The sequence below is a fragment of the Gopherus flavomarginatus genome, chromosome 7, assembly GCF_025201925.1.
Source record: "Gopherus flavomarginatus isolate rGopFla2 chromosome 7, rGopFla2.mat.asm, whole genome shotgun sequence".
In the NCBI taxonomy this organism is placed as follows: domain Eukaryota; kingdom Metazoa; phylum Chordata; order Testudines; family Testudinidae; genus Gopherus; species Gopherus flavomarginatus.
In genome coordinates, this window is record NC_066623.1 from 7,189,725 (window position 1) to 7,214,657 (window position 24,933).

At 48.7% G+C, this 24,933-nt stretch overlaps 1 protein-coding gene across 1 annotated transcript; it reads right to left on the minus strand.

Moving 5' to 3' along the window:
* Positions 1-148: 148 nt before the first annotated feature.
* CDX1 (caudal type homeobox 1) lies at positions 149-24,704 on the minus strand. Its single transcript, XM_050961631.1, has 3 exons — positions 24,278-24,704; positions 1,426-1,571; positions 149-352 (listed from the first exon to the last, which is right to left on the minus strand). Exons 1-3 carry the CDS (start codon positions 24,702-24,704, stop codon positions 149-151), a joined length of 777 nt encoding a protein of 258 aa, XP_050817588.1.
* Between the last annotated feature and the right edge of the window lie 229 nt (positions 24,705-24,933).

The following is a 24,933-nucleotide window of genomic DNA, read 5'->3' on the forward strand; positions in this document are numbered from 1 at the left end:
ATATCCTCCAGATAGAAAGGAAGTGGCTTTGTAGGCTCAGCCCTTACAGCATCATGTCTTTGTGAAGGGAATGTCAGTCTCCAGAGCTCCCCACCTGGTTCCACTCTGCTGCACAGCACATCTAGCTGTGTCTTGCAATCTGCTGGCCTTAAGGCATGAATTCTTCTTTGATAGTCATTGGGGAAGAGGAGACCAGGTTGGTGGTGCTGCTGCAAATGCCGCCAATGGGACCAGGGGTGCCAACGGCCGGCGGGGTGGGAGTAGTGGTGCTTGTGGGTTGCGTTTGCTGCTGCATCTTCTTCTTGTTCACCTTCCTCTCCTTGGCTCTCCGGTTCTGGAACCAGATTTTCACCTGTAGAGACGAGATGAGAGAGATGGACAGGCATGGTGAGGGGTGGGAGAGAGAGAAATAGGGAAAGGAGCAGCAGGAGAGAAGCAGGCAGTATGAAATATGGCAGTGAGCAAGGCCAGGGACAGAGGAGGAGCGAGCATTTGGGAGGGAAAGAGCGTGTGAGGTAATGAGGACGAGAGGGTTGGAGGGAGTCAGTGCAAGGAGTCAGTCCTGGGCCGGGTTAGTTTTTCTGTCTTCACTATTGTTCCTCTGGCATACACAGGATGGAGGGACTTTGCTACAGGGGGCACCAGGGAACAGGGTGACCATATTTCCCAAAGGGAAAATGGGACATCACGCAGGGCTAGCCAGAGCCCCTCCCTGCCAGCCCATGTGGGGCTGGCATCGCCACTCTCCACCCCGCCTCCACCCGGAACGTTCCTCCACACCCCGCTTTTTTGAGAAAAAGTTGGGATGGCCAGGACAGGGCTTAACAAAGGGATTGTCCCAGCCAAACCAGGACGTATGGTCACCCTAGGTTGGAAGGAACGAGGAGCCATGGTGCGGGGGTTGGCAGGGAAGTCTTTGTTTTATGAGTTACCTCGCCACTTTGGGCCTGTGCCCAAACGTGAGCCGCCCACCCCCCCAGAGCGCCTGATTCCTAACCTTGCTCCCTATCTCCTCTGTAGCTTTCTCGTTTCCCCTACAGCTTTCCCAGCTTCCTCTGCTGTTTTATGGGATCACCCTAAGAGTGTGGGGGGGTGGGGGGAGTTCAAAAGCTCTCCACTTTGGCCTAACTGTGCACTCGGGAGTTTTACCGCTGACTTCAATGGGTGCAGTTAGGCCTAATAGCCAAGGCTGCCTGCATCAGCACATACCACAGGACAACGCAGGCACCACGTCTCACTGCCTGTCCGCTTCCGCCCCGTCTCAGCTGCCAGGGATGGGGCTGGCTGGAGGAGCCCTTTGCCACTGGCAGTGGTTGGATAGTTACCCATCTCCCTCCCACTGACTGTTGCTGATGGGGCAAGAGGGAGAATACCCGCCTTGGGGTCCAGCCCAGCCCAGTGAGTCGTGACTAGCTCAGCACTGACCTGCCGTTCGGTGAGCCCTAGCGTGGCCGCCAGCTCTGCTTTCCGCCGGATGGTGATGTAGCGGCTGTAGTGGAACTCCTTCTCCAGCTCCAGGCGCTGGTGGTCTGTATACACCACCCGGTACTTGTCTTTTGTTCTGGTCTTGCCTAATGGAAACAGCAGAGAGGACCATGTCCAGTGACTGGAGTGGGGACTTGGAGTTCCAGATGGCAAGGGATGTGTGTGAGGGCATTACCCCCAGTGTAGTCCACAATGTAATGCCCTGGATCGCTCGGTACCACTGCAATGCCTTGATAACCAGAGGGTAGGGGAGACATCAAGCCCTTTCAGAAGGGATGCTGAAATACTCTGCCCAGCAATTGCCCGAGTCATTCCACCAGAGATTCCCACAGACTCCTACCCGCTGGCAAGCCATCGCTGGAAGAAGAGAGCTGGCTGGGGCGTCCAAGAGAGAAATGACACCATAGACTGAGGAGGAAGCTGTGCTGTATCTAATTACACCCGAGGAAGAGACGACACACATGTTATGGCACCAGAGAGAGACAGCGCACCAGAGTCAGGTGTTGGAAGGCAACGATGGACACTGGCTAGGAAATGGAGAATGAACTGGCTTTAAATGAAGCCTGAGAATGCAGAGGAAACTGGAGTCCCTTGGCCATAAAACTCCAAACCCAGCCTATTGGAAGAACGTCAGGTGTGATTGTTTTAAGATGCATACACTAGACGCCGGGGAGGGAAAGCCTAGTGGAGTCTAGGGGATGTGGCAGTGGACTGGGAATCAGGAGACCCACACTCTGTTCTTCTCTCTTCCACTAACCTGCTGTGCGCCCTTGGGCAAGTCATCTTTCCCTGCTCCAGGCCTGGGTTTCCCCTCCTACCCTTTGTCAGTCTTGTCTACAGAGATGATAAGAGCTTCAAGGCCAGGGCTGTTTCTCACTATGTGTGTGTACAACGCCCTGCACAATGGGCCCTGCATTTGGTTGGTTTCTGGGTGCCAGCTTCCAGAGGCAACATATTCCTGTGCCCCTTGACTCTTTCCCCCTTTCTCTGCTGCATTAGCCCACCTGGTTTTGCCCCATTGCTTGGCCAGCCAGTGTGGGTTTGTTTGATTTTCCCCCTCCACTGCTGAGGTGGAGGTGAAAATGTTTTCCACTCTGGCTGGCAAAATGATTAGGGCGGCTCCTGCAGCTGCAGGCAAAGAAACCAAAGCTTCAAGCTCTGTTCCTGGATACCTACCCGGGACTTCTAGCAAGTGACCCCAGCAGGCAGTGTACCTAAGGATGGAAGAAAGCCCTGAATTGCTCACCATGGCCCCGAAGGAATAGTGAAATATGCTCTGAACACACTTGTCACTGCCCTTGGGACAGGGCAGTGCCGCTTTTTCAAAGGTCAGCACCTAAGCTGTGTCTGCAGATGTGGGTTTTGTGCACAAAGCAGATGCAAGGGCACAGTTTGCAGGTGCAGCTTAGCTGCCCACCTTTGACCAGTGTTTAGTTAGACAAAGCGTAGGGCAAGTTACTTGTTTGTTCATTGAGTGAGTTAAATATGTTCTTTGGGGATATTTACTGTGAATCTCTGCATTTGTTCACAAACATTTTTTTCTGTTACTCCATTGAGCCCATTGGTTTCAATCAGGAGTTCAATAGGGCTCTTTGTAAGCAGCGGATTTGATGTGAATGTGTCGATACATTTCACATATAACACTGGAAAGGAAACTGAACTGTTCTTCAGATCCATCACGTGGTAAGCATGTTATGTGAAACTTGATTTTCTTTAGAGATGGCTGCTAGGCAGTAATAGAATGATGTATAAAATATCTAGAGCCTACATACTGTACTAGAAATGATGATTGATTAATAATAAAAGACAAAGCAGAGATGGAGCCCCAAACCCCCAAAGTCCACAGCTGGACCCCACACATTGCTTTTCAGCCCCAGCCACAAGTAATTTAATCCCTCTGTATAACTATTTTCTGCTAAATGGAAAAATAAAAGTAAATGATACACAGGTCTCCCACATTAGCTCATTCAGTGTGGCACAAATATTTAGGGATAATATGCAAACCAAAAGTTAAAGAGTTAACAAAAATATACAGTAAGAGAGAGGGCTGGTCCTGGGACATCCCGTGGGATTTTGCAAAGTAAGACCTAACTCTAGGCACACAACAGCATAATGGGATGTATGCGTCAAAGACCAGGGGTCGGTCCTCTATTTTGCTGATCCACAAAGGTTTTGTCCGACAATTCTAAGGGTCCAAAATCTAGGGTGTTGGCGTTGTTAGCATTAACTACAGATGTCTGCTGAGCAATCCACATTGCTACCAAACAGAAGTCTAATTGCAGCCGAACATTCAGCTCCGCAATACCACGGGGCTGCCTGAAGATAAATGAGTCATGCACAACGGCGTCCTTGTGTACCGACAAGCAGTGAGTCAGAAATACAGCAAATAGATACAACACAGGCCTTTGATGGTCCCGCCATCTCACTTCTACATCCCTGGATTAGTGGACATAGGTCTTTTCTTTCAAGACGTTTTAAGGAAGAAGTGGATATACCCACATCATCAAGCTTACTAGTAAGAATGTCGTGATTTTCACCACCAAATACCCAAGAGGAAAGGCAACAAGCACAGCCATGAAATTTTGTTTCATATCCAGAAATCAATAAATTCTGTTCCAGAATGGCAGGAGGGCCATGATGGTGTTTTCAGCTGCACAGTCAACATCCTCCTGCTTGGGAATCAGTCCATTTGTCTTCTTGGAAAACACAGGACAACAGATGTAGATGCCTGCCTTTTCCTAAACTTTTGCCAAAGAGATTGGAGCTGTACCAGGGAACAGTGGTGCAAATGCAGAGCAGCTCAATGAATTTCCATTGAGTTGCTCCAGATGTACATCAGTGTCACTGAAAACAGGGTTTGGCCATGTAATTTTTGACCTACAGAGGTTCTCCAGAGCTTGACACAGCAATAACTAAGAGATTTCCAAAATTCAAGAAGGTAATGGGCCAAAATCTGCTCAGTTGCACTGGTGCAAATCTGGAGTCACCCCACAAAAATCCGTGGAGTTACACAGGTGTAAATCTGGAGTAAGAGAGGGCAGGACTATGTTCGAGACAGATCATGTTGCATGGTGATTGGTGGTGCCAAAGCATGGAAAGCCTTTTCCATTCAGAGGACAGTATATTGTCACCTCCCTGTTTTTTAATTTGGAAAAGCATGTGAGTGTGTTAAATATGTTATTGGAGTGTCAATGTAACACTGTAGTAGTGAAAGGAAACATGAAGCCATTCCAAACTAAGAAAAGTGTTTGCAATAGATTACATAAATCATCACAACCAGTCCCCCACAAACAGCTACCAGATACTTTTCTTGGATCACTTTAATCAGCAAGACATCCTTATACGGAGGGCCCTGTTCTCAGGTTCCTTGACACCCCTGCATGGCAGAAAGCAGCTGGAAGCCTGGTGGATACAGCCCTTCTGAAGATTCCCTCTGCACAGGGGGAATCTGTGAGTGACATAGAGAAAATTTAGTACTCTGTAGCATCCCGTCCTGGGACAGGGGACCTGGCCAAGGGGAAAAGGGCATGATAAGGGATGTGAGATGCTCACTAGAATCTCTCAAGAGGGGACTTATTTGCTTTAGTTTTGTTTGTCTTTATCCTTCTTTAATAAAAAAAAATGTCCCTTTCTCCTGATACTGGAAGATTCTTGTATGGTTTGTCAACTCCATCTCTCTGTGGTGATGGCCATCGGTCACGCTTGGTAAGACTGGCGTAGTGAAAAGGAATCGGGGAGCTATGTATGATGCTGTGAATACCGCAGCTGTGGAAAGTTCAGGTCTGGATACCAAGATCCATTCCTACAGAGCAGGACAAGATAACGAGCTACAAAGCCTTTCACTTCAAGTTCTCTGGTTCACATCTAGCCCAAGACACTAACTTTGCCTTGCTCTAGAGCAGTGATCCTCACACCTCAGTGATTCAGGAGCCAAATTAGCCACCAACATTACCCAACAGAGCCACAGTCGTGTGAATTCCCTGTTCCATTTACTGGAGTACTATCGATTCACACGTAAGCAGTATGCCAGGGGAAATGTTCAGTATAACATAGTAAAAGCGTCCTGATTGGTTAATAACTGAGACTGGTTAATAATTAAATGACCCGGCGTTTTAATATCATGTGCTGCAAACAGCTGCAGGAGACACATTTAAGAGCCACTTGCAGCTTGGGAGCCTCAGCCTGAGTATCACTGCGCTGGAGGCATGAGAACATACTGTTATGCTGTCAGACAATTCTAGGTGTCCAAAAAGTTGCAGAGCTCCCCTAAGTGAAATAAATGGTGCCTGGTGGACAGGTAGCAATGCAACCACAAAGAATGGGCAGCATGGTATTCTCATTGGCATGGAGACGGGCCTGTTGACTCACCCCAGGAGGGGTTGCTCCAGGAGAGGACTGGGCCGCATTGGCGGATAGTGGAGGAGAACTTGAATTGCCGCTCCAGTGCTGTGCCCATTCCACCAAGAGACGGCTCAGCCTTCCCAGGCTGCCAGTCGGGAGCCTTTCCACAGCACTACTCACATCCCTGTGCCAAGCTCACTGTCCCCTGACCCTTTGGGGACCTGGTATTTGCCCAGACTGCAACACCATCTTCGGAGAGCTAGAAATACAAACATACAGCCTGCTTGACTGCTAGTCTATTTACTATGCCCAACACCCTGGCATCTGAATGCCCATTAAAAAGATCAACATCCATTGCTCACGTGAAAATGTCCTAGAGGATCTGCTGTGGGACAGGCTGATTTCTCTTATTATTAATACCAGCAACCAAAGAGGAATTGGCCAGATTCCTATTGGCCAAAGGGAACTTAACCTGGCCCAAAGCAGGAGAATTAGCAGCAGCAGCAATGGAAGCAGCAGTGAAAAAGGTGCCAGATTTGCACGCAGAGCACAGAGACGATCCCACTGAGTCAGTGAACAAAATGCAAAGCCAGTGGCAAGGGACTGAAAAGGTTCCATTGTGAGTTGCTCATTTTGCATCAGTTTGGGAATTTCAAATGACTCCAAGTCATAAATGCTTCAGGACGGGCACTTGGCCTTTTCTGGCGATCAGTCAGCTCCTGGCGCTCAGGAGGGTAGCCCACAAAAGGAAGAAAGCAGAAGGGGAGCAGGACCCAGAGGAGAAGGTACACACTAAAAAGGAAGAAAGCGGGACCTTATGCCCATCACTGTGGTATCTGAGTGCCTTGCAGCTGATGCCTGGATGGCAAACCCAGGCAGATAAAATATTAACTGGTCCCTCCCTCAAAACCTTCCCCTAAAGCATGAACAAGCCCATTTCTGAGGATAAAAAAATAGGAGTGTGTGATTCTGTCCTGTTTTAGTTTGTGAGCAGCAGCCTGGGCACTGCCTGCTGTTGGCCCCATCCTCGGGTGGAAGGCACCAAACGGCAATGGAAAGGCTCTTCCTGGTAAGGGTGGGGCCGGGTGTTATTACACCACCTCACCTTCCCAAGGCTTGGTGTTGATTGTACTGGTGTTTGAGGGTGGGCACATGAAGCTAAGCCCCTCGCCCCAGTAGGGTCTCCCTGTGCACTTGGAACGCTTTGCCCAGCAGGTTCCAGCCACCGAGTTGCCCCTTTTGGCCTCTCTGGCTTCCTTTGCTTGGGAGGGGAGGGCCCGAGGTCTCTGCAGAGCACACCAGAGAAGTAATCGCTGGAGTGGAAGACGCGATGCCCCCCCCCCTCAGCCCTACCCAACTGGATTGTACCCTCACTCCAGGAGGCCTCAGCCGGCTGGGTATGTCTCGTCCATACCTTCCCCATCTCAACTAGATAGGGATTTTTTTAAAATAGATTCTTTCATGGAAAGAGGAGAGGAAACAAGGGTGAGCATCATCAGAGGGCTGCAGCTCTGGGGCTCACCCTGCGCCATGGCACAGAACCCCAGAAGGAAGAGTCCTCAGGAGAGATGTTGAGGACAGGGTCATCCTGCAGAGTGATTTACGAGGGATCCGCCCACTGGCGATAAGAGGGAGAAACGGCAGCCACCACAACAGGTGGTGTATGAGCGTCCAGACAAAAAGCAGCTGCTTTTCTAATGAGTAACCAAGCCCAGACCAATTTACTTCCTGCTTCCAGTATGCAAATAAGCCAAATGCATGAGTGTAAGCGTGTGTCAATATGTGCATATGTGTGAGCGCATGTGTGAACCCGAGGATGTGCCTGCGTATAGGCGCATGTGCTGGGAGACAGCTGATCCTGCTGGGACGTGACCTGAGGACCCTCAGCTACAAAAGCAGTCGCTCTCCTTTTCAAGTGGAAGCAGGATTTCCATCACTGTACCACTCACCGGGGCTTTTGTGTCCTCTCTCTAGGCCTCTGGCTGAGGAGGTCATTGAAGTGCGTGTCCTCAGCAAACAGGCTAAGCGTGTATTTGTGCACACAGCAATGGTTGCTCACTCCTGTGTCAGTGTGTGTTCAGAGGTACACATATGGGCATGTGGGAGCATGGGTTTGTATGAGCACCTACGTGGACAGAACAAGAGTTGCATTTCATATAGCACCTTTCATCTAAATAATAACGTGCACATGTATGCAGCCTTGCTTTAGAGGATCTCCGAGCAAATGACAAGCACCAATTAAGTCTTCCAACAACTTGGCAAGGTGGGTAAGAGCGCAGTGAGTCTGCAACACCGCCAGGCATAGAACCTAAATCTCTTAGAACTGGGCATTAGCCACTAAATCACACATAACAGAAAAGACCAAATTTGATCATCATGTTCATCCCTTGCCAGTAGAAGGGAAGCAAGGTAATAAGACTGGCTCACGTCACATCAGCTCAGAAGAGAGCACCTCAAGTGGGCACTTGGATAATTTTTATAGTGATTTTATTCTGAAAGCCACTGAACAAAACTCTAAATGCTGTATGTGATGGAAACCGCGCATTCGGTTGCTACTATTACTTCAAGCCAGCACCTCTAGTCCCAGTGCCCTACCCCAATTCCTCCTGCAAGACTGAACAATCTGGTGACCACTTGAGAAACGTGTTTCAGTGTGAGAGTAAGTAGGTGTCATTGTGCAAAAGAGAGATTTATGTTTGTGTGTGCAACACATGGGCAAATATAGAGCAAGACAAACACAAGGTTGAGAAGCGGGGCCTTATTATATTATGGACCCACCATAGCAAATCCATGTTTATTGTTGTAAGACAGTTTGCATTATAAATCTGATTTTCCCCTCTAACTTCCACAGATTATAGGCCCTTTCCACCTGAAATGTGCATCTATAGTCTCCTGCCTAAGTGGATTTTTGGTGAGGTTTTTTGCAATTTGTGAAGTGGATCGCACCAGCTGTGTATCTGAGATGTGACTTCAAAAACTACTGATAAAAGTTTTGAGCTAAGATTTCTAAAAGCGTTGCAGTCACTAGATGCCAGAGAGAACTAGTGCACAGATATGTATTAAACTGTGCCTGGTGGATTATTGAAAAGCTATTAGCTAAGCAACTGGAAAGTGGAACATATTGGGGGCCATTGCTCCATGTATTCTCTGCAACAGCGATAACTTTTATGAGGAATTCTGTGTCTCTAACAACTCCTGCAGGCAGAGTTTGTGGACAAAGTAATCCTAATTGCTCCAGTCTCTAAAGTTACAAGCTGGGTAGGTGCATCCTGACATTACCTGTGCAGGCATCCCTGGTCCTGAAATTTATAAATACTGTTCATTCATTCTTCAGGGTCCATGGCGTAATTTACAAGCTCTGCCGGGATCCTTGCAGAGTTAAATTATGGAAGGATTCCTTCCAAGTTTATAAGCACTGCCGGGCTTATATGAATTTATAAACACAAGGAGTCCTGAAAAAGTTATAAACTCCGCATGATCAGTGAGGTGAAAACCAGGGCTTCTACTCATGCAGAACATATAGAAGATCCATGGGAATCTGACCTTTAACTCTCTTTGCCTCGACTGTAACAATTCCTAAAAGTTTTCTCACATTAAAGGGTTCATTTTTAACCACTCAAAAATTACAGAAATTTCCAAACAAAAAACTTTAAGGCATCAATATTGGTTTCAAATGAACATGCCACATAGCTATTTATTTAAAATATCACTATTAGAACAAGGCTGTGTGTGGATGGAGTGGGGGAAACCATTGGGAAGAGAGGAAATAAGACTGAAAATAAATGTTTGAAAGTCAAGAAATGAGATGGTGGGTGAATCCTGAATGTTCCATGAATTTTAGCAGGAATTATTATTCATCCGAAAGTCCCTGCGGGAAATTAGTCATTTGCTGTTATTTGCTGTTCACCAGGTCTCATTAATTAATTCTCCTCTTTGTTTCAAATGTTTCAGTCATCTAATCAGGTAGCTGAAACAATACCATGTGACTTGAGTGACCAATCACTCACCACAAACATTACTATTAATTTTGTTTATTATGTTAGGGCCTAGGAGCCAGAGGAGCCAGAAGAGCCAGGTCCTCCCGTGTGGTGCTTACAATCTAAATAAAGCAGCAAAGGTTGCACATTCAATCCAAAGACTGCCAGTGATTCAGCCCAACTAATGGTCAAATGCAAATACATCTGCTGAGTTCTAAAGTGGATTGTCGCAGATTTAGAGGCAGAAGAAAAGACCAAAATAGTACTCACAATGAACAATTCAGCTACCTTTGAATACAAATGCAGAGTTGCAAACTTAACTCTATCTTTGCAATGCTTTTTGTCCATAACAGCAGTGCGGACGCTGCTGCCAAACTCACCTCAGGGCCCAAGCCCAACTGTCTACACAGTTGTTTGGAGGGCCATAGCGCAAGACTCGCTGTCGTGGGTTTTAGTGAAGAGCTCCCGGGATCTTGCACAAGCCCGCTACAGCGGGCCATACCAGGCTAAGTGTAAGAATCGTGCCTGCATGATGCAAGCCTGCAAGGATCATGCATGGAGTATGGATGCCCCCCACCCTCCCCGGATGCAGAATTTTAAATTAAGACACAATGCCCCGGGGTCCCAATGCTGATGTTGTTTAAACTGACAGCACGGTGCTCCCGTTCTCCAGAGGAAAGTCCCATATAAGGCAAGTGCTCCAGTGCCCCGGGTCCCCTCAGGAGCCACAGCAGCAGGGAGGATGGGCTTTAATGAACAGCTCAGAAGCCACAACCAAGGTCTCCAGGAGCACTTTCCACTGTGCCATTAAAAAGTGGGCATGTGCCAGCTAAGGAAGCTTACAGAGCCACCTGCAGTGTTGCCTACAGCCACCCTTCTCTTCACCCCCTGCTCTCCAACAAGGTCTGAGGGGGGCGTCAAGGCCCCCACACTGGGAGGTTGAGCCAATTGAGGGCTGTCTTTTGGGGAGCTCTCATGCAGACCCCATTGCGTACCATGGGACCTGGCCTCAGGTGTCTGAGAGGATCATCATGAATTCGCTCCCACTCCCTGACATCACATTCTCACTCACCACCTTTGCTTTCCAACTCCCCCCATTCTTGAATGAAGCCAGCCTCTCCTGACAGTCTGGCCACGGGCCTCCTCAGGCCTGGCTGGAGCCCTTAACTGGCCGCTTGAATTTTTGAAAACGTTATCGCCGCCGCTCGACAATGTCCAGACAAGTCAGGACGGCTTGTTTTTATTCTTTCTCTGTCCTATCACTATAATGGCAGGCCTGCAGGGAGCCGTTCAGGAGGCCAGTGGGAAGGATTTCAGCACCAGGATCAAGAAAGGGCCAATGTCTGTGTGGGGAGAGGGTATCATTATATTTGTTAATATGTAACTCTAATAGCCCTCACCTTAGCCACGATTAGATAAGGGAGCAGCTTTAATGTGCTGTGCAAACCAGAAGGGACTCACTTCTGAGCGTGTGCACTGCAGACACACGCCCACTCACACATGGCGGGGGGGCGGGGTGAACAGTAAGTTGGGTCCAGATTCTGAGCTGCACTCAGCATCCACCTGCTGCACTGCCTTCCCACAGATAAGGCCTCGTGGGCTCTGTCTGAGATTGCGCTCGCTCTGAGACAAGGAAGGGAACGCCGGCCTCAGCTCCAACACACAGCATGTCCCATTATACCACGTCTCATCAGAATGCACCTCTCTCGCCATCTCCCATCAGACTGGGATTGGCTGCAGCTGGGTTTAGGAGCTGGGTCATGCAGCCCCAGACAAGGCGCACTTTGTCGCTCCCTCCTAGCAGGGGGAGAAAGGGGAAATAAAAACTTCTGCCTGCTTCCTCTATTCCATACGCTGGACTTGAGCAACCTGCGTGAGGCCAGCAAATAAATGAGGAAGTCCAAAGTCACTGCTGGGGCTAGAAAGCAGAGTTTGGCCTATAGTGAAGTCAAGGCGAATGGAGGATCCCACTTGCTCGCGCCCAGAGAGGCAGTAGTAGTCAAGCCTTTTCCCCCAGGACTGACCTCCTCTTCCTGCTTCAAGAAAGAGTCCTCAAGAAGGAGCCCATGAGACTAGGCACCCAAAAGAATACTTTGGCATTGAATTGATTGTGCAAAGAACAGAATGATCCAAGGTGTTAGGTCTAAACTCGAAGGAATGGGCAAATATAAGGATGTTCAGATTAGGGCGATATTAGGAACAGGAGATCCAGGAAATATTTGGGAATATTCTGCATTAAAGAGTGACGGGCCAGGGTGTGAAGGCAGAAGCAGCACTGGAGGAGCAGGCAGAAAGCAGCGGAGGAGTGAGACTTGTATTTATTTATAAGAGGTGGCTGTTTCCTTCAGGAGATGGTTACCGGAGATCCAGCCAGCCTTGGGGGAGTAGGGCACAGCTGATACAACAAATGGGAATGGCTAAGAGGTGGGAACCATGGTGTTGGCAGCTGGATAACAGGCATTTGGCATCCACCGCAGCAGCAGGAGCAGCACAAATGCATGCAGAGAGGACAGGAGAACTGTAAAATTTTATGATTGTTATGGACTGATGAGCACAGTGATAGAAAGAGACACTGATTGGAACAGGTTGTGTTGTGTCCCTATATAGTGGCTGCTCCACATAGAGGTCAAGAGTCTACTACTGCTACTGGCTAATGGAGTTACTCCTTTAGCTGACATGGTAAAGGCTGGTGTTTCTGGTTCTGAAGGGTCAGGATTATATGCTCATTGACAGCCCCTGGTGGGGACCCTCTCACAGGGGAGAGCACAGTGAGGGGACTGGGGTTGGCAGTTATTAAACCAAAGTAATTAACACTGGAAACTCCAATGATGGAGAATGACCTAGAGAAATGCCAGCTGGTGGACATGGTCAGGAGGACAGAGCCCTGAGTCCAACCATTTATGCCTCAGCGTGTAGCACTGCTGCTCAGCTCTGCACATGTGGCTTCACTCATCCACAGTTCAGACGAAGACTGTAGGTCTCCCTAAATCATATGAATAACATAATAATAGACTGGTCCGTCTCTGAGCCTCAGGAGTCAAAAGTCAGAACCACCCAAAACTAAACAGGCAGAATGTGTAGCAATGAGCCAGGCCATCTGTCTGAGAAGGGCAGTGGGGACAATGCCCTGTGTTGGATGTGTGGGGCGTCTGTATCCATCTCTTCCTAATGCTGCCTTCTCTGCCCCTCACCCTGCACTGGCTATGAAGAGACTGAGAGTCTGTGGAACTTCTGTCTGTCCCCATAAGGATCTTCTCTCTCTCTCTCATGTATCTCTTTCCATAGCATCTAGCTGCCATTTTTGTTTTAATTTTTTTAATGATGAAAATCCATATGTGTCCAAATACAATCATGGCACAAACGTCGACAAATTACACCTCTCACCACCTCTGTGAAGTAGCTAAGTATCTATTATCTTCCCTGTTTTACGGATGAGGAAACTGAGGCAGCGAGGCAAAGGGACTTTCCTAAAGCTACACCACAAATCAGTGGCAGAGTCAGGACTGGATGTCAGACATGATGGACTCCAAACCCTGTGCTGGCTGCTCCTGCCTGCACTGGCTCCAACTTTAATCGATGTCTCTTTTGTAGTTTTGAATAGGAGCAACCTGTGGGTTTTTTTCCCTGATCTCCTACATGAAGGCTGCTCAGTAACCTTATGCGAAATGATTGACGGTCCCAGTTCAGTTCTCACCGCGAAAGGGCTCCCCTCGCAGCTAGAAATAATGGTAATTGCCTCCTAGTTCATAGTGTCCCCAGAGAGGCCAGGAACAGAGCAGGAGGACATGGGACCCGGGCTACGCGTCATTACAGAAACACAATAATCATAACGCCCCACCCTTCAGGCACATTATCTAATTTGCTAATGAGGTCGCACAGGGAAGCTGTCACCCATGGAGCTAAGTGTCCCCTGGCTAAAGAGCCATCAGTCCTCAGGGCAGTCAAACTAGCACATTCCACCATCACTAAACCCACTTTGTCTGAAGGAAAAGAAAGGTTGAAACAACAGCCTCCATATGAGAACCTGCGAGCCCCAGTAGTACCTACCTTCCCTATTTCTATCCACCCTCCTTTGTCTTCCTTGTATTTCGTCAACTTCAGACAGGAGCTCATGGTAGCTCCTATGGGGTAGGGGAGGAAGACAGCCAAATGCATGATAGTTGAAGGACACTGATCTGGCTGTGAATCAACAGGATGGGTTTTCACAAGCCCTTTCTCAGCCTCCCAACACAGGAAGTGGAGTAGCAAAAATATAGATGGTGGATGAAACACTAGGGGTGTAATCTATCTTTCTGAGGGGAAGGAGATGTCAGGTCATAGGTGTGGCCAACAGCAGGGGTAGGAATACTAAGAAAGCCCCTCTAGTCCCAAGTGTCCAGCAGACAGAGTTTTACTTGTTCTAGCAGAACTTTCCCATCCACTGAATGGGAAAATTCCAACATCACATGTGGGAGTTTTCATAGCAAACAAACTTTCATTTCATATGCATTAGTATTACTCCTGGGGGAAATCTGTGCCACTGGGCAACGCGGAATTTGGCAGAAATTAATGTTGTGTGTGCAGAATTTCCTTTCCTCCACAGAATTGTGCTGCCGCCATTATGGGTTGCTAGACCCAGCACAGCCCAGCTCGCACATAGAAGACACTTCTCGGGGGAGGGAGTGGGAGCTAGAGGGTTCCTGCTAGCTGCAGTTCCCAGCCTGCCCTGACCTGGGACTGAGTATCAGGCTGTTTCTCCCTCTGGATCCCTGGGCTCTGAGGAGGAGTGGGGTAGGGGGCTGTGGCTGGGCTCTGAGGGGGAGAGGTTTTGGGTATCTGGCCCCCTGGCTGGGCTCTGGTGCGTAAGGGAGCAGAGGAACAGGAACAGGGTTGTCATAGGGATTTCTTTAATGCTCTACTCTAGAGGGAATTTTTTTGTTGTCTCTATAGTTTCAGACATACTTGCTGACAGGTATTTTGAAATAAATTACCAAAATAACTGAAACTGGTGTGATTATGTAGTGTTAGTTTTTGACAAATAAAATTTGCAGAATTTTGAATTTTTTGGTGCCGAATGCTCCCAGGAGTAGAGCACAGTATCCATCTAGTCAGGGAACAGAAATAAAGCCATGTGACTCATCTTAGCAGACCAATCGCAATTAACCACTACATCTCCCGGGCTAACTATTCACATAAAAGCGGCTGCAGTCAACTATTATTGACAGAACTGTAGTTGATTTGATGGCTTTTCTCTGAGTGGGGGAAAAAATGCTTCCAGGAATGTGAATTATTTCCCCAGTTTTGTGCCTATCAGAAAGCGGTTGTCAAAAGCCCCAAAGCCAGGCTTAGTTACAAGTTAAACAGAGAAAAACCCAGTCCCTCATGACTCTCACCGTAACATTAGAGGGTCTCACAGGATCAAGAATGTGCAGACCAAAGCCAGCATTTTTTAATACAATCCACAAAGAAAATCAGGATCCAGCCTAGGAGATGGAAGAACAGCTACAGTTTTCTATGTCACTCATCCCTAACCATCACCCCCCCTACCCATTTGATGGAAAAATGCGCTGAAAATGGTGCTTTCTCTGAAATGTAGGTGGATTAACTGTTAGGAGGACATTGCAAGCAGACCTAGGCCATGTATTTCACGCAGACTCGTCTCTCCCCTTCCAATTCCTCAGAATTCAGCATTGGTTTTGGCACCTGGCAGATGCTTTTGATTGCTCGCCCAGCTTTTCATTAGGACGCTGCTAAGCCTCTCATCAGCCGTACCTGCTGTGTAATGTCAGATGTGGGAAGGTAGAGCTGAGGCAACAAACAGATTAGCTGGAGGGTGGGTGTATTATGTATCAGTTTCTCATGGTTCGCCACACTCTGGCTAATGAAGCATGGGCCCAGAGCCCCAGCCTACCGTAATCCAGCACCTCTCAGGATTTTGCCCCCTGTGTCAGAAGGCACAGTGCTCACGAAGCAGCTGCAGACAGTCCCTGAAGATACTAGCTCATCTTTACAACATTTTCTGCTCTTTTCTCAATTTCTTTTCAGCTCCCAGGCTCTGCGTCACAGTCAAACTATCCACAGAGGGCCTGATTCTCCTCGTGCTTATAAATCAGGAGCAACTCCATTGACGTTCACGGAGTGACCCCAGTGTAAATCTGGTGTGAGAGCAGACTCGGGCTCCCTTATCACCGTGAAAGCACAGTGTTGACAGAGCAGGAAGGTGGGCATCCTTGAAGGTTCCCCCATAAGAAGCCTCCTCCATTGGCCAGAGGTTTTAAGTGTCCCTTCACTAATCTCAGGGTATTATCTGGCCTGGCCTGTCACGTAGGTATCTTTAATGTTCAAGGGAAGCCCTTTTTTGTTCAAGGAAAGTCAATTCTAAGAAAGTTTGAAAAGTCTGTACCTTGGACAGACGACTAGCTACTCAACAAATCCCTGAGTTAATAATTTAAGGGTGGCGGGGGTGGTTTGGGTGTGTACGTGCATGCGTGTGGGTACATAGTGTGTGTGGAGGGAGGGTTAATTGTGTTAAGGACTTTAACGATGGTGCATCTTTTACTGAAAACGCCCCCCCCACACACACACAATTTAGCAGGCTGAGTGAAATATACTGACCTCCTCAGATGAGAAAATTCTCCTATTCAAGAAGACATTAGGAATAGCTGCAAAAGCACCATCCCTGAGACATGCTCTGCAGCAGCATTTCCAGAGCAAAACTTTCCACCACAGCTCAGTAATTAGGATTTTTTCCCCTCAAGATTTTGGGGTTAATACCAGAGCTGAGCAAATAGCAAATAGGGGAAAGTTCTGAGAATACTTGTTTGAATTCTAGATCCATTTTGATTTGATTTGATTTGACTGCACTCACAGCAAGTTTAACATTTGCTTTCCACCAGCATTCAAGCGCTCAAATTTCACTAACATGAACGTTTGCAAAAAGCACATTTTTTTACACTCATGTGTGCACCAAAAAGTGAAGCTTTAATTGTACAATCAGCTGCAACATTTCACAATCACACCATGTTCACGAGTTACACAAATCCTAGAACAGAATCCATGCCATGCACTTTATGTAACTAACCAGTGCCAGGTGAATTTCGAAGTTCAGCTCTGAAACATTTTCAGCAAGCCCTTCCTAAGCTATTTCTAGAGTGAGGTGAAATTCACAAGGAGGCTTGCAAATAACTGAATCATAAGCAAGCACAAGACTGTCACGCTCTGCTTGTGAACATTTTATGAACAGAAAAAAGAGGTGTTGTTCGACAAATAATTTGTTAGGAATGATCTGTTCAAGTCTTTTGAATACTTGGTTTCTTAACTAAATACAACAATTTCCCAACAACACTTTCCCTGAAGTCTCTCAATTCTCTTGCACTGTACAGACAGCTAGAACCTCCCCCCAAATAGTTTGATAGTTCAATTGGAGGAGAACATGTAAATATTTAGCAATAACTATATAGAATGTTCCCTTATGTAAGGCCTGTCCAAAACTCATCGAATGACTCAAACAGAGAGTTTCCATTGGCTCCCTGGGCTTTGAATCTCTCCATTGGATTTACACCCCTTATTCCCACATGAAGTTTGATGTTATCCCAGTATTTTATTACCTAGGAAAAACTCTTTCTCAGCAGTGTCCGGGCTATACTCGTAGCTGTTTATTCAAGGAGTGACAGAGAGGAAGGTGTAATTTATAACCTTCTGAAGTATTATGATTTATAGCACTCATAATGAAACTATTGATATTTACAGCAAAAACGTTGTGGTATCAATTTCCTATTTCTTTTGCAGCAAGGTGGGTAGTTAATCAATCCCAGGCTGATTAATGTCCAGTTTATTGATTGCAATAAAACAGTTCATTTAAGCATTTCTCCCTTATCTGTGCCTAACCTGCCTCTCGGTTGATTACTCTTTGTCTTAATAAGGAAAGTTTCTGAAGCATTTGCCTTTTTTAAAAAAGAATGTCCCAGAAAATCCCTTAATATTTTATTTCCATTAGATATGAAGGACCTGATTCTACAAACGCTCTGCATACACAAATGCCTCTGAAAGCTGGGCTATATAAACAATATCTAATGGGTGCAGTGCTAACCGATTGAAGTCAATGGGAGTTTTGCTATTGATTTTGGTCGGGATTTCACCCAAGATCTCCCTGCAGGATGAAACTGCAGATTCTTTCTAAGGCCATGTCTACATCTAAAGTTTTGCAGCGCTGGTTGTTACAGCTGTATTAGTACAGCTGTATAGGGCCAGCGCTGCAGAGTGGCCACACTTACAGCAACCAGCGCTGCAAGTGGTGTTAGATGTGGCCACACTGCAGCGCTGTTGGGCGGCTTCAAGGGGGGTTCCGGGAACGCGAGAGCAAACCGGGAAAAGAGACCCGCTTCGCCGCGGTTTGCTCTCTCGTTCCCGGAGCCACCCAGCAAACCGCAGGGAAGGAGATCTGCTTGCTCTGGGCTCCGGGAACGAGAGAGCAAACCGGGAAAGGAGACCCGCTTCGCCGCGGTTTGCTCTCTCGTTCCCGGAGCCACCCAGCAAACCGCAGGGAAGGAGACCTGCTTGCTCGGGGCTCCGGGAACGAGAGAGCAAACCGGGAAAGGAGACCAGCTTGATTACCAGAGGCTTCCTCCTTCCACGGAGGTCAAGAAAAGCGCTGGTAAGTGTCTACATTGGATTACCAGCGCTGGATCACCAGCGCTGGATCCTCTACACCCGAGACAAAATGGGAGTACGGCCAGCGCTGCAAACAGGGAGTTGCAGCGCTGGTGGTGCCCTGCAGATGTGTACACCTTCAAAGTTGCAGCGCTGTAACTCCCTCACCAGCGCTGCAACTTTCTGATGTAGACAAGCCCTAAGAATCCTGCTATACTTACTCAGGTAAAAAATCCCATATGTGGAGTGCTTGTGCATGGAGGAGAGGGACAGGAATTCTAAGCCAATTTTTGAACAAAATGAACTGGTACTAGTGGATATTGTCTGATTCAGCAGCTCTTTCCCGGGGAAAATGCCCATTGACTTTGCTGGGAATTTATCTTGTGTGAGGCCTATAGGACTGACTTCCCTAGTAAGGACTGCAAGAGTGGGCTTGTCATTAGGAGCTAAGGATGCAGTGGGCAGACACAGAGCTTCTTTTACACCCTCCTGATTTTAAACATGGGCTGGGGGCTGGGGTGGGGTGTTTCCTAATATGCATTGAAGGAGACAATGGCTACTTTATTTGGCCTTTGGTGTGTATTTAATCTAAGAGATATGAACTGAGCAACTCATGATATTTTTCACAATTCAATCAATCCAATTGTCATTTAACTCAATCAGAGGTGCTTTCAAGCCCCATTTTATCTTAATTCCACTCCTGGGTGTAAAGTTATTAAACAAGGTTCACCCAGAGAAGATGTTTGTTGGTTTCTTTCTCCCTTTATCAATTGTTTCAAACATTTGCCCCTCCCAAGTTTCTCCTCCAAGGGCTGACCCGAGAGCCCAAAATGACCACGTGCAGCCGGCTTCTCTTTTGATAATGGAGGATAATGGATAATGGAGTTTTGGTAATTCCAGGATCTCAGGGAGCACTAATCAGAACAGGAATAAATCAATGCCCTAGTAACTGGGGCTCTGGAGTCATCCACCCAGATAGTAATATCATGATTCACTCATCACCTGTCCTCTCCAAGGCCTCTATTCTGCATTTGCTGAATGTGCCTATGCAGAGCCCAGGGGGAAGGCAACAAGCTGCAAAACTGGGCACAGAATACTACAGAGAATTCACATGAGCTCTGCTCCAGTCAATTAATACTATACATACAATTAATTCAATTAGGAGTCCTATCGTGTAACCAATTATTGTTGCTGCAGTGCCTTTAACCTCAAAGTGTTTCTCAAACGATGTACTTAGAGGCGCCCCATGAAATGCAACCACCTCTGGGGCAGAAATGCACAAGCAACTCTGGCACAGTACAACAGCGCTGAGGGGGTGGGGCCTTTTCGGCCAAAGATATCTGAGCAAATGCCATTCCCCCTGAGAAATGCCATCAGATTTTAGTGTCCACACAGAGCAGAGAGGGTCTCATACGAGAACACCACACCCTGCCACCTTGCCCAGATTTGAGACCTTCCTCTACCAACCCACTCGGGAGAAAGAGTCACCATGCCTATCCTGGGCCACAGCTTCATTCAACTCACTGACAGCTGCACCCATCCTGCTGTAAGGGGGAGAGGGCATCTGACCTGGTCTACATATAGTTTTTGTAGCAACATAACTATTTCAGTTAGGAGTGTGACTTTTTCCTGAAATAATTACACCGGAGTGTGATTACACTGGAGCTACAATTAAAGCAGTACAATTTTGGGGTGAAGACAGTAGCAAGAGATGACAACACAGCTCAGCAACTGGACCTGGGTGGCAGAGGAGAACCCACCATTGTCATCCCTCATGACAGCCCATTTCCCTTGGCCTCAGGTCTCCTGCATGGCAGTGCAGAGCTCTCTCTCTATCCGCTAGATCATTACTCTATCTAGTCAGACCATTCAATCGTGTCGGAGAGGGTTGTTGTGTCAAAACTCTGAAAAGCTGCATAAAACAGGAAGTGCAATATTTAGATCACAGCCAAAGTGAGACACGGATCATGTCTCATTTTGGCTTCTATTTTATTCAAGTTCTTATACCACCCCCACCCCCATGGCATCTGGATAGATGAATGAAAAAGATCTTCAGTACTGGTGGATCACATTCTAGCAGGGATATATTTCCAAGCTGAGGGGCTGGTAAAAGCACTGAGATTCATATGATTTGTAAAAAAGATCCCTTTTCAAAAGGACACCTCCAAAAGTCTCTTGACTATGAAGAGTTTGGTGCCTGAATTTTAACCCAGAACAATTGGATGGAAGTTAGTGGGAATTTGTGGGTGCTGATCAGTGGCCCGACTGGACATTATTAGCCTGATTTTCAAATGCGATCCCCTGCAGCTCTCATAGAAATGGATGATTGCAGCTGAGTGCTGGGCAGTTTGGAAAATAAAGCTGTGCACCGATTACCCGAAGCAACTTCTGAATCAGAATCTTCCCTTGCTAAGGTATTTACACCATACTGTGTCATATTCAAAGCCAGGGGCCATGCCATGCTAATGTGACACTAACTGCCACTATTTCAGGAGGAAATACCATTTCTGTCTAAACTCAAATTTTTCAAAGTCCTCTAATTTTTTTGTTGATTTTTAAATTAATTTTTAATTTCTCTGGCATTTACTGCTGTCTCAGCTTCTGTATTACCCATTTGGCCCTATCAAAACATTCAGTGAAGATCATTTTAAAATGATTAGCAGAGGAATCAATCCAGTGACACGTCTATGTGCTCCCAGATATGGCCAAATTGGTGCAGATTATATTATTAGTGTGTAAATGAAGATTTTTAATATTACCGAGACCCAGTACTAGTGGGGGGGGAGGGCGGAGCATCCTAAAAATCTGTACTCAGATATGTAGAATTTATACACAGATTGATCTTTCTCCCACTGCAATAAAGGGCAAGATTCCTGCTGATTTCTATAGAGCAGGATCAAGCTGTAAGCTGTCTGTTCTGGCCCAGATCTGTACAGCCCTGCAAATCCACAGATTCTCGCTTTATATCCAGATGCAGCTATCTGCAGATGTGGATCAGATGCGGATACAAATACAGAACTTCCCCTATTGCTAATGTTGAGTAGTACCTTACTGAGCTACAAGCCCCAGGAGAATTTGAAAGTCCACAATGAGTCTCAGCTGTATTACCACTCGTGGAGCAAATAAGGCAATACTCAGTCTAGTAAGGTTCCTGGATTCGACCTTCCACTGTCATCTTAGTCAACTCTGAACCAGATCCAAACCAACCATGGTAGATGCAGACATCTAATGCACAAATGGAAAACCAAGGATTCCCCAGTGCACGAGTGTGACTCCCCAGGACAGACCATCGAACATACCCTGATGTAGCCATATGGCTTGATCAACTTCCGGGGAAATTGTAGATGCTGCTCAACACCACCCAAAGGAAAGAAGAAGTAAGGAAGACAAAACTGGACCCCTTGTAAGGGCAACTTAAGTGATGGACTGGTCTACATGGGGAAATTTACCAAATTTGGTCCAAAGCTCACTCTGGGCAGATTCCTGTGAAGCCAATGCCAGTAGGATCTGCTCCTCTGATACATATTTTTAATAGGAGTCTCCTTTGAGTTTGATACTGTTGCATCCTTGGGGCTTTGGGGTCCTCACACCTGATGATGATAACCCCCATCTGAGGGGCAGTGAAATGTAGCTGGTGGCCTTCCAGGTCAAATCTGGCTCTCCCCATGTCCACTGAAGCCACCCACCTAATTGTCATGGGGCTCTGGGATCATCTGGGGAGCAGGATTTGACCCAAAGGCAGAGCGGAGAAGGATAAAGCGGCTGGAGATGCGGGGCCACTCACACCCTGGCCCTTTCCAGCCTGGATTTCCCACTCGTGCCAGAGACCTCCCGCGTTGGCGACGGAGGTGGGAGAAGGCCCCTGTGCCGCAGGCTGGGAGGTCCCCCAGGAGCTGGCTGGGCCAGTCCCCTTGGCAGCCTAGGGCCGGGTGGGGGGCACTGGCCAGGCCTTGGCCGCCCCGGCAGCGGGAGCGGGGAGATGTCTCTGGGGAGAGAACTTGCCCCGCACCGACCCTTCGGCTCGGAACATCAAAGCGCCCCGCCAGCCCCAGAGCAGGGGTGACAAAGGCCGAGGACAATGGGGCTGCTGGGCGCCCCGCGCCTTCCTGCAACTCGGAGTCACTCCGGATCTGCATGACAAAGCGCAGCGCTTGTAAATGTGGGCTGCCCCCGCTTCCAGCCCCCCTGCCTTAAACAGCCGCGCTGCCTTTGAACTGGGCAGCCGGGCGGCCGCGGAGCGTGTTCATTTGGGTTTGCCTGGGGAGAGACTTCCACCTCCCCGCGCCGACCCCCAGCCTCCAGCGCGGTCAGGAGTTCAGCTGCGGCCCGGGGCCTGCGGGAGAGGCAGCGAGGTGCCGCCTGGAACCAGGAGCCGCGGGGCCTGGGGCGCAGTGCCAGACTGCACCGGGAGGCAACGGGCCGGGAGAGCTGGACACACACACACACCCAACCCGCCCCCGACACACGACCCCCGACCCCCCCCATAACCCTGCACACCTCACACAAACCTCCTCTCACACAAAAGCCCACAACCCCTACACACACCGCTGTCTCACACACAACCCCCCACCCTTGCACTTCCCACACCCCAACTCCCCTATGGACTCCCCCTCTCTCACAAACCCCTCCAGCTCTCCCCTCGCCCACACAACGTCTCCCACACACAGAGCAGCAGGAGGAGGTGGGGGGAGAGCAGAGCAGGACACCTCCAGTGACTTGCCGCGGGCTCTGTCCTGGATCTCCCCGCGAAAGGGTCTGAACCATCAGAAACCCTCTTCCCTCCGCCACGTCTCTTGGGGATGTGCGCTCCCAGGTCTCCAGCCCCTGCCCTGTTCCAGGGAGACAGGGAGCCTGGGCCTCGGGAGGGGCACCCAGACTGTGCCTAGAAGCCTGTTGCTCCCAGGGATGAGCGTTTGGCATTTCTTAACTACACCCGAAATGGCAAAACTAGAAGCCACTGGGCCGCCTGGGATCGAAGCTCGCTCGTTGATAATCCCAAGCTCCTGATAACAGAGGGAAGGAGGGGGAGTGGGCTGTCTGGATCTGATCCTGCATGGCTGCATCCCCTGGACGCCCCGTACCCGAGAGGATTGGGGCCCTCGGAGAAGAGCTTTCCAGGCTGGGAAAAGCCAGCCTAGCACCAGCATTTCATTGCCGGCTTGATAAATGGGTAAAACACCCAGGCCCTGGAAAATTTGGCCCTGAATTGGCCCGTCTCCGAGGACCACTGGGCTGTGGATCAGGTCCTGGGTGTTTAACAGAATAGTGTCACCTGAATTTGGAGCTAAAACCCTTTGGCTTCCAGTCCAGGCGGGCCCCAGACAGGACCAGGGGCTGACCAGGTGTCTTTGCAATAGGTTTCTCCTTAGCTGCCACACCGGGGATGGTGATATTGAGCTGCTGGGACTGTCACTAGCACAGAGCAAGAACAAAGCGGTTTTATGCAGCTTTACTAGGCAGAGGGAAATGCACGTTGGCTCAGGCCCCATATGGGCCAGCTCTGGGAAAACGCTGCTTAAAGGACCCCCGGGAAGCTGAGGCGTTGCAAGCGAGATTTTAATTATCTCCCGAAGTTCAGACGGACAAAACCACCGATATGAACCCTGTGCAAATACATATAAACGTAATTTACAACCCCTGCGCTCTCCGAAATACCCTGGCACGCTCAGGTGTCATTGGCCGGAGCTTGGCAGAGTAATGCGCATTTGAAAACTCAGCTTCCCCCACGCCGAATGCTGCCCTCCCTTCCTGGCATTGTTGGGGTGCAGGGTTGCGCCCCAGCTCCGACCTAAGCAAAAACACCCCCGAGAGGCGGGGGGGGTAAGAAAGTGGGGGAGTTTCCTTACCACTGCTGCTGCTGGTTGGAACGCTGCGCCTCATCCACTCATAGGGGGTGCGCCTTTGCGCATTGGGGGAGAGCTGGGCCACTGAGCTGTTGATGGGTGGAGGTAGGAGTCCAGAGCCTGGAGGCTGAATTGGATTAAAATCAGTGGGGCTGAATCCAAGCTGCCCCGGGTTAGCGACGGAAGAAGCGGCTCCAGGCCCGTACGAATGCCAGTCGTCCTTGGTGGGCGTGTATGGCGAGCCCCAGGCGCCCGCAGGCTGCCCATGGTGTGGGTCACTGTTAATCCCTGGCACGTGATGGTAGCTGGCAAAATCCGAATATTGAGGGGGCGCAGGCACGTAGTTTTGGGGGTTGAGGTTCAGGCTGGGGTGCCTGACCGGGTTAGGGTACATGTTAGTGTCCTTATCCAAAAGATAGCCCACATACATCATCCCCGGATGGCCCTGCGCGCATAATGTGCCTCTGCCGCTCTGCAGGCTTGGCCTGAGCTCCCTGTAACTCGGCTCCCACTCCTTCCTGATAAGCTGTTCACCTGAACTTCTTGGGCAGCTTTCCCCCACTTCGCAAAGGCACCTCCCTGACGAAAGGCTTTTATTGGGCCAACCTCTCGGAGCATTTGCATTGAAAGGCAGGTTTGCATTTCAAAGTGCAGGAATC